General features: G+C 41.4%; 1 protein-coding gene across 2 annotated transcripts in view; it reads left to right on the top strand.

Moving 5' to 3' along the window:
* The window catches only part of CEP170B (centrosomal protein 170B), a 129,806-nt gene that overhangs the window by 84,528 nt on the left and 34,769 nt on the right, over positions 1–10,509 (top strand). For both annotated transcript variants that reach the window (XM_042479451.1, XM_042479440.1), the window contains exons 7-10: positions 2,562–2,678; positions 5,229–5,705; positions 6,664–7,421; positions 9,948–10,133. In XM_042479451.1, the coding sequence (XP_042335385.1) occupies positions 2,562–2,678; positions 5,229–5,705; positions 6,664–7,421; positions 9,948–10,133 (1,538 nt within the window). The remainder of the gene's footprint in view (positions 1–2,561; positions 2,679–5,228; positions 5,706–6,663; positions 7,422–9,947; positions 10,134–10,509) is intronic.

Here is a 10,509-nt window from a genome sequence, read left to right as displayed (position 1 = left end):
GAGGAAGGCAAAAGTCCTCTGAACAGATTTTGCCAAGAAACTCCGTCATTGCATCTCCATAAGTTGGATATGACTTGAAGGCACACAACAACAGCAGCAGCAACAAGAATCATTCATGTGCTTGCCTATGAGTAGGCAGGTATCAAGTCACAGAGTTCTGGCACTGAGCAGCAGACATTTTTGTGTGAGCTTTGACTCCTCTTTTATTCTAGATTAGTAATCATCATTCTTTCTTCCCTCTTTTCTGCAGTTAAAAACACCTTCATTGACCCAAGTGGAAACTTGGATGTCCTTGCCAATAATAAAAGATCCTTTGCTGCACCACAGTCTGCAGCTGCTAAAGTCAGGATCATTAACAACATTTTAGGGCTCATGTTGGAAGCATTATCCCTTGTCAAGAAAAGAAATTATGCACAGAAATCAAACTCTGGTTCTAATAGCCTGCAAGATGGTACTGCGTTTGTTCCAGATGGGGAGAATTATATTATCTGAACAACTCACCCTCTTAACAAATCTTGCCAAGAAAACACTGTGATAGGCCTTAGGGTTATCATTAGTTGGAAATGATTTTGAGGTGCACAAAAACAAGTAATTTAATAAAACAAAATAAAAATTAAGGATGTTTCTTAGTTGCTAGATTGTAGAAGAGAAAGGTCATGTGGAGCTATCCAGACATCATGATAACATCTGCATGCATGTAAAACTGAAAGCTCAACAACCTTTGTTTCTTGTTCTCTCTTGACTATTCTCACATCTAAAACGACTCTTGAGTATCTGCAACTCAAGCTGTTTTATGATTTAATGTCATGTGAATAATTTACTGAATCTGGAGGAAAGACTGGGGAAGAATCAATGAAAGGCCTTTTAGTTGAGATCAGAGTTGGGCTCCTTATGGTCCTATGGATGTTCTTGGACGGTAAATCCCATCATTTATTTTATTTATCTGTTGGTTAGAATTTATATTCCCTCCTAAAACCCGCTGAGTTTAAGACATTGTACCTGGTGTCCCTTCTCCCTTCTTTATCTTCCCCAAAACACAGTGCAATTGCATGATTAAAGCAGGAATAGGGCATCATTGTCAATACAGATATTTTGGCCTGTGCTCCCTCATCAGACTCATCCAATGTGGCTGATGGCAAGGGACATGAGAGAAATGTAATCTAAAACATCTGCAGAACCAAAGTTCCCCATCGTCTGAACTGAAGCCTGGTGTAGATATGATACTAGCCCCCTCGACACTGCACAGTTATAGCACTATGAGTCCACTTTAACTGCCCTTCCTGGCTCCTGAGGAATCCTGGGGCTTGTATTTTGGTGAGGCACTAGAGCTCTCTGGACAAGAATCCTAAATGCCCCTCTCTAAACTGCAACTCCCAGGTTTCCATAGGACAGAATCATGGCAATTAAAATGGAATCATAGTGCTTTAAATGTCTAGGGTAAAAGAGCCCAAAAGTGACTGTGAGCTAGCTTTTGTATCTTGCATTGTTTCTCTGAATCCATCTATCAGTTGTACATTTTAACAGTGTTGGAATTAATGCTGTCTAAATACTAAACAAAAATTCACTGAGACTTCAATCCTATGAATAGTTACTTGGAAGTTTTGTTGAAATGGGGGTGCAGGTTACATTGTAGTACACACTAGTAGGACTGCATTGCACACTTCTAATCCTCTATATAGCCCTGCTAATGCTTTAAGGAAATGTTGGGGTATTTGGGTAGTCCAATACGAAAAATTAAACAAACATTTGTGGGTCATTTGTGGATTTTTAGCAAAGGGTGAGATTGCCAGCAAATTGAAAACAGCCAGTACATTTCATACTGAAACAGAAGATTCAGTCAAAATGATATATTAATTCTTTAAACACCTACAAAGAAAAATAGTAGGCGTTTGTAGGTTTGAAAGAGGAGTGAGGAAATTTCTGCTCTCTTGTTGTTGGGTACTTTCACAGCCTTAATCCATCATCACTGGCTCTGGTGGATGGGACTGATGGAAGTTGAAGTCCACAACATTTGTAAAGCTTGAGGTCACATACTCCTTGTTTAAAGTGTGTGTGTGTGTGTGTCCTAGAAAAAAAGCAAGGTTTTATGGAACCTTAAAAGTAAAATAATAAATTTTATCTGGAAGAAGCTTTTGTGGACTACAGCAGTTCACGCAAAAAGCTTATGCTAAATACACACACACACACTCTATCTTTATGATGCTGCAAGCCTCTTAGTTGTTTTTACTGCAGCAGCCTAACATAGGTGCTCCCCTCTGGTTCATGAATTTCTCCTGGAATTAACCATGTTTTAACTTTATCCAGGCACTCCAGATAACCAAGGCTGGAAACATGGATTGAGGTGATCTGGTGTCTGGGTTAAAAGGGGAATGATAACATCAGGGATGCAAACAGTGAGCAGCAGAATTAGAACATGCTGCTTATTTTTTTAAAAACAAACAAATTGGTTTTAATTTTTTAAAAAGGCATTTTTGGAATAAAGATGAATATTGTAATCATCTGCAACCAACAAACGTATTCCTCCCTATTGATTTGTTTGTGTTTCCCTTTTCCATTCCCAGAGACAACAACTACTTACCGTACACCCCTTTATGGTCAGCCGTCGTGGTGGGGAGAGGATGATGCCAATAATAAGTTGGAATCAACAGATGACAGAAGGCCAGAAGAACAGTATTCAGGTAAATATATTTGAATTAGTTTAATGTTGGTTAAGGAGCCAGTATAGCATAGTGGTTTGAGTGTTAAGACTATCACACTGGAGGTCAGTATTTGAATCCCCACGTGTCCATAGAAACACTGGGCAAGTCAAACACTCTCAGCCTCAGAAAAGCCTGTGATAGGTTTGCCTTGGGGACACCATAACTCGGAAACAACTTGAAGGCACACAACAACACTGTAACTTTTTTATCTGTATCTGTTTTAATCTCTTTGTGAGCCATTTGAATTTCATTTCTGGGGGGGCAGGTGGAATATAAATCCGGACTCTGAGGCAACAGATGTGCAAAACATGAAGGAAATGTGAACTACATTCACAGGGATTAAAAAATATATATGAAAGAATCACATTTCTGTGCAAACCCTCTGTACCTATTCAGTAGCTTATTGCTGTGGGGGATCTATATGCTGAAATACCGGTATTATAATTATTGTTGTGTCTATCTGTTTTTAAAACTTATTGTTTTGTCTAGTTACAAACTGCCTTTCATTTATAGAGATGTCAGTCCTGTGTACAGATAGTAATAAAACCATAAAATAACAAGACAGTGAAACTAATACAGAAAGCATATAACATATAATCAAGACAGATGCAGCAAAAACAAGAAGACAGATTGAACTAGCTAATATTAAAATGTCTTTGCAAACAAAAGGGTTTTTTCCCTGGCAGCACAGCCCTTGCAGATGTTGATACCACTCAAACCTCCATGAGAAGGGTATTCCATATCAGGTATGCTATAAGAGGCATTCTTTCTCCTTTGTTGGTACATAATGTTCCCAAGGTAGTTGGAGAAGAGCCCCTTCTGATGTTCTTAACCCCTGGATGGGCTAATACTGGAAGAGAGGTTACTGCATTTAGGTACCAGCCCATCAAGGGGCTTTAAAGATAAGCACCAGAAACTTGAATTGGATTCAAAAACTCTTAGGCAGTTTTTGCAACTCCTTGAGGATGTATGTAATGTTGCCTAAATCCAACTGATCGTCATGGCATAGAGTAGATCAGTTGAACCATTAGGATTTACTGAGTCTTGACTTGGTGTTGTTGTTGTTGTGTACCTTCAAGTCCTTTCTGATTTATGGCGACCACAAGGCACAGGGTTTTCTTAGTATGTTTCTCCAGAGGTAGATAGACATTGCCATCCTCTGAGGCTAGAGAGTGTGACTCATCCAAGGTCACCCAGTGGGTTTCTATGGGCCGAGCCGGGATTTGACCCCTAGTCATCATCTATTGATTACATGAGTCTACTCCAATTGGAATTAGCAGTTGCCTGTCTATATGGAGTGCAGAATTGGCTGCCACATTCTGCACTAAATGAAGCTTCTGGGATATTTTCAAGGGCAGCGAAATTGAAGTAATCCAGTCGGGGGCAGGACTGTTGTCAGATCATCCCTGTCTGGTTAAGATTTTCACTGGAGAATTTGGATCACAAAGGGGCTGTACAAACAGCCCTGAAGGGGTGCCTCCAGCTGTCCCTTCTTCAGCCAAGCCAGGGTCGCTGCAACCTCATGCTACAGCCCAGATCCGGCCATTTTTGCGCCCTCGAAAGGGCACCAGAGCCGCGGCAGCATGGCTATATGGCAGCCTTTCTGGACACAGTGCTGGAGGCACACCAAGATTCCGTGTGCCATCTAGAGCGATGCGTGGCATCAGGACACCCTGGGGGGCGGGAGTCGGGTGTGCATCACCAGGGCTCTATGTCCGACTCTGCCCCCAGGCCGGCCTTTCCCAATCCCAGCTATGAATCACTTCTTTCATGTTCACCAGTGTGTCTTGACACCTCCAGTGTTTTCAAACCTGCACTTAAAAAGATAAAATGCAGTAAAAAAACAACCACAACATAATTACAATAATTTCATTTAAAACATACACCATCCGCAGCCCATTCTTTAAAACCTTTCTGTTTTAAAAGCCTGTTGGAATAAAAAGACCTTTGCCTGCTGATGGAATGATAGCAAGGAGTGAGCCATTCTGACCTCCCTGATAAGGATTTCAGAGTCTAGGAGCAGTCACAGAAAAGCGCCCATCTTTTGTCCCAAGCAACAATACTTGTAACAGTGAGATATGCCTCTCCTGAGGATTTCAGGGGTTTGGGCAGGCTCATACAAGGAGCTACAGTCTGGCAGTTTGCCTACAATCACTACAAATATCCCCCCATCAAAGAATGTAGTGAACAGATATGGAGGTTATAACCAGCAAAAGCCAAGGAGCTGTATTGCAAAAACTCACACTTCTTTAGAACAGCCTGAAAAAGCCATGTGGAGGAGCTCAGAAGAGAGCACTAGAGCTCTGTAGCATAAGATTCTATGTACCTCAGCACAGTACAGATACCAGTGAGATGAAGCCATAACAGTAAAAGTGGTATCAAATTGCCATAACCACGTGGTGCAAATGCACCCTTAGTGATTGCACAGGTCTCTGTAGATATATGTAGAAAAGCAGCAAAAAAAAATGTATTTTTCTCCTCCCTCCTCCAGCTGCATTATCTGTAATGATTTTGCTTTTGATCCTATAGAGAGAACAAAAGATATAGTCCAACACGAAGAAGAAATCAATGGCAATATCACTGGCTACAAGGATTCTCAAGGCGATGCTCTATTTGCATTCCGACGGGAACCTAGCTACTTTGAAATCCCAACAAAGGAATTCCAACAGCCAATGAAGTCTCCAGAAGCACAAGTCCATGAAATCCCCACCAAAGACGTTGACACAGCTGTGCTGCCGGTTGTACAGAGCCATGCTTCATTTACCATTGAGTTTGATGATTGCACCCCGGGCAAAATCAAGATAAAAGATCACGTCACCAAATTTTCACTCAGACAGAGACGGAACCTTGGAAAGGAAGCTGGTCATGTAGAAATGATCTCAGCAGAGAACAAAGTGGCAGATTGGCTGGTCCAGAATGACCCGAGTCTCATAAGAAGGCAGTCACCAGGAGATGATGTATACAGTACCAAAAGTGACCTCCCAGTTCATGTGCGGACTCTGAAGGGTAAGCACCAATGCAATATGAATTGCCAGATAGGGGTAAAAAGAGGAAGGAGTGGAAAAACTAGTGCTAAGGGAGGAAAGCTGAAATTACATTCATTTGAAACAAGAACTCACTTGTCCTAAGTCATTTGGAATGTGGCCCAAGTTGAAAATGGAGTTTGACCTGCTATTATAGCAAGCTGTCATTCTTGGCTCCTCTACACTTCCACATGAACATAACCTTCTGAGGAGTGTCAGAGTTGGCTGCCCTTGAAATTATGTTAGTTTCCCCTTCACATCAAAGTTTTGACAAGTTCCTTTTTTTGGATTGAATGCTCCTAGAATTCTTGGGATTCTCGTGGTATGAGATTCTGGGAATTGTAGTCCCTAAAAATGAAACTTTTCCAAGATCTGGGGAAGGAGTACAATAGCAATGCTTTCTGCAGAAGTAGTGTTTTATGGTCCTGTGTAGTGTTTTGTGGTTCCTGACTGATCATTTGAACTGCAATGCTAAGAAAACTACACATCTCATGAATGCCAGTGGTAAGCATCATTTGTAGCTAGAAAGAAGGGCTGGAAAGCCTCTCTTGGGATCATCAAATCTCCTTTCCACCACTGCACCTGCCCCTTTGGAAGGGTAAGTTTGCTTAGAGGGAGGAGAGGAGGAAGAACACCCTTTGTTTTCATCAATGCTTATCAGGAAAGCCTAAAAAAACAGAACTATAAACATAAATATATGACACACTGAATAAACTCAGGGGGGAAAAGCCTTTCTGTTGGTGGAGGGAGTGAAGCAAGATGGCTGTGTGTTGGTACCAGAGCATGAAACAGTTGCTTTTTTTAGTTTACAGCTCTCTGCCATGTTGGCTGTGGTATTCTGAGAGCTATAGTCCAAAAATGCAACTTTCTGAAGCTCTAGCTGGCACAAGAGTAAGTATACTCCATCTCAGGACACCATTAATTGTGTACCAACTGTACAGGAAACAGACATGAAGATGGGACCCAGAGTGACTCCGAAGACCCAGTAGCACCCAAACAAGAGAAGGAGACTCCTAGCAATGATCATATATCTGAGCAAGCCAGGCTCCAGCGCCAAATTCGGCGTGACCCGCAGGAGCTGCTGCACAACCAGCAGGCCTTCGTCATAGAGTTCTTTGATGAAGACACACCCCGGAAGAAGAGATCACAGTCTTTCACCCACAGTGGCCAATCTAGCCAGAATGATGTAGATCCCATGTTGAAGACCAAAGTTGAGAAACGCAAGATTAACGTGCCTGCTGAGAAGCCAGGGTGTTCTCTGCCATCCCAGCATCTGACCACTGGAGCATCCAAAGGGCCAACGAACTCATTCACTACTCCAAGGGCTGGTTCTTTTAAGAGAGAGAAGACAGAGGAGCGAGTCAGTTCGTCTTCATCCTCCACATCAAGGAAGAGTCATGGCAGTGTTGGGCGGAAGTCAAAGATCTCTCAGGATTTTGCTGCGGAGTGTTTAAGAGAGAGCTCTCAATCAGGAAAAGCCAATGCAGAGAAGCCACCTCCAATGCCAGCCCCACTCACTCCACGGGTAGTAGTTGCACCACCAACCCCAGAAACAGTCCCTTCGCCAGTTGCGGATCCCAAGTTGATCAAAACTAGGAAGCATGAAGAAGATGACAGCTTGAGTGAAACGGGCACTTACACCATTGAGACAGAGTCACAGGATAAAGAAGTAGAAGAAGCTCGAAAAATGATTGATCAGGTAAACCCCATATTTCTTAGAAACAGAGAAGTTTGTGTGTTTTGGTCCCTTGACAGTTTTCCTAATTATGTAAGACAACACTTGGGTGTGAAGGTAATTATCCTGATTCTTATACCTGATTTTGCCTAAAATTCTTTTATCAGCACAGCCAGTAGCTATTGCTGGTTGAAGGATTCTGGGAACTGTAATCCAAAAAGTAACCTATCCAAGTTCTGGAGTGGGCCATTGGATCACATACCTTCACCCTGAGTCTCTGTTCTTATAATAAATTCTCCCTTCTCTTACATCAGGTTATTTTTTTACTCATTTTGCTCTTAATCAGGTTTCAAACTCTACTTTCCTAACTTCAGACTCTAATGATAGAAAATCTGGTTAGAAGTAACTATTATTGAAGCTGGTGCAAAGAGAAACTTCATACAATCTTGCAAACTGGAGAAAAAATGGGAGCGTTAGAAAGATGGAATATGTCAGTGTCTAGTGTTCTCCCAGACTGTTAATCATGATCCAAGATAGGAATTATCAGGCCAGGACTGGAGCAAAATGTTACAGCAAATCAGGTCTAGTTGTCACAAACAACAGATGAAGTGACAAGAATTCCAGAGCTGCACCATTTCATTGTAGATCAAGGCATTCATAAAGGAATACTTCTCTACACTATAAATAGTCAGAGAAGAAGATAGACAAATAGTGTGCATATGTGCATACACATTATTTTTATGTACGTGAGTGTGTATGTGTTTACACATGTACAAAAGTGACAGAACTATTTTTCTTGCCAAATTAGCTGGAAGAAAAAATATATTTTCCCCCAAAATGTCAGAGAAAACCATTCTGGCACAGAGTATAAGCTATATCTAAAAGACATGCATTCCTACTTTTTCCTAGCTGGGCTTTCACAGTTTGTGACCCACCAGGGTGAATGCAGCTGACCAACGGTATTTAGCAGCTTGCCTAGGCCTGATAAACCATCTGTGCCTGCATAAAATGGCAAGAATTAAAGAGCCTATCAGTCAGTTGGCAGACCACAGTACAGTGGTACCCCGGGATACGAATTGATCGCGTTACGAAATTTCCGGGATACGAAAAAGTTAGATTGGAAAAAACTGTTCCGGGATACGATGTTTTTTTTGGGTTACGAAATTTATTTCGGCGCGAAATTCAAACGCAAAGCACGGCTAGCGGCTTTCCAGCGGCTTTTCGGGTTGCGAAATGTATCGGGTTACGAACGGAGCCGCGGAACGAATTAATTTCGTAACCCGAGGTAGCACTGTATATGGCTGGTTAACTGACTTCTGCTTGGTGAGTCACAAATTGTGTAGGCATGCCATGCATCTTAACTGCAACCTGTTCGGAACTAGTTATTTTCTCCACGAGTGGGTATAGTTGATGTGAGAATTTCTAAGCCATGCATTACTGCAGTGGTACAAATTGAGTCTCCCTTATCCTGAACTCCAAAATCCATAATATTCCATAATATTCCAAAAACCAAAGTTGTCCACAAAAGCTTTCTAAGTGACAATTTACACTAAGGGGTTCAATTTACACAAATTTGTTTCATGTATCAAATTATTTAAAAAATTGTGTATACAACGACATTCAGGCTATGTGTATAAGGCATATACAAAACATAAATGAATTTCATGTTTAGACTTAGGTACCATCCTCAAAGGCATCTTATTATGGATATTATGTATATGTAAATATTTCAGAATCCAAAAAACTTGGAAATCCAAAACATCCAAAGGGAGACTCAGCCTGTACTTTCCTATTGGGTGCTGCCTAAATACCCTAAATATCCTGTCTGATCTTGGAAGTTAAGCATGGTCGGCCCTGGTTAGTACTTGGATGGGGGACAGCCAATGCATACCAGCTGCTGTAGGGCTGTATTTCAGAGGAGGGAACTGGCAAAATCATCTCTTGAGTTTTCCTTGCCTAAGAAAACCCTATGAAATTTATGGGGTCATGACTTAAAAGCACACACACAAATGATTTCCCATGGATTCAACCCTGGAAGACATTGCTACAAGAATGGTATGGTTGGGATGCTTTCTTACCTTATCAAGGCTTGGATGGAAGGCGTCCACTTGCTTCCGGTCCCCTTGACTTCAACATGCTAATATGAAAAGTGTTAAGAGATCAGTGGAAATATATGTTCATTGAACAGATCTATTCATGACATAAGAATGATCCCCAAAAGATTGCTCAGTTCCTAATTCTATTCAGACATGTAAAAAGGGCTGAAAACAACATGAGAAAAAGATAGCATTCTAGCTTTGTCACCTCTGCCATCAGTTCGATCATCTTGGGAAGGTCTGCTTTATAAGTGAACTCAGATCCTCCAGCAGTGGTGTCCCCCACCAGGGCATGGCCAGTGGCGAGGACTTCTGGGGGGGCAAAGTCTAAAACATCTGGACAACCAAAAGGTTGATAACTTATGTTCTAGACAAAGGTAGGTATGATTGCTTTGTGGACTAGGAATTCATGATGTTCCTTTAAGCCTTCCCTGTTGTCTCTGGGATTTTTCAGGTTTTTGGTGTTTTGGAATCTCCTGAATTTTCAAGAATTTCCTCATCCTTCAGGCCTGTTATAAAAGGTGAAAAAGAAGAATTAGGACCCCATCATTTGATTGGCGAGAATGGTTCAGGCCCAAAGATGACTATGATGCAAGTCATTGCTTCTAAAGTGGCTAGTGGACATCATGCAGACATGCAGGTACAAGGAATGAAGCTTGTTTTTGATTGACGCCTTGTTATAAGTGTCCATGATTTTTTGTTAAAAAAATAATTGTTTCAAAACAAAGCACTGTACAGTAAATAATATTAAAATTCTTGTATTAAAATTCAAATGCAATTGGAATAGGACTACAGGTCTATCTAAATCTCCAGAGGTAGATGGTAGAGGTAGATCACCATGTATGGATGCAAGAGCTGGACAGTAAAGGAAGTAGAGTAGAAGAAAATCAACTCATTTTAGATGAGATGCTGGAGAAGAGTGCTCAGGATACCATGAGCAGCCAAAAACACAAACAAATGGGTCCTGGAATAGATCAAGCCTGAACTCTCACTGAAAGCCAAAATGAACAAATTGA

Source organism: Sceloporus undulatus, chromosome 1 (assembly GCF_019175285.1).
Source record: "Sceloporus undulatus isolate JIND9_A2432 ecotype Alabama chromosome 1, SceUnd_v1.1, whole genome shotgun sequence".
NCBI classification, from domain to species: domain Eukaryota; kingdom Metazoa; phylum Chordata; class Lepidosauria; order Squamata; family Phrynosomatidae; genus Sceloporus; species Sceloporus undulatus.
This window is presented reverse-complemented; position numbering and strand designations above follow the sequence as displayed.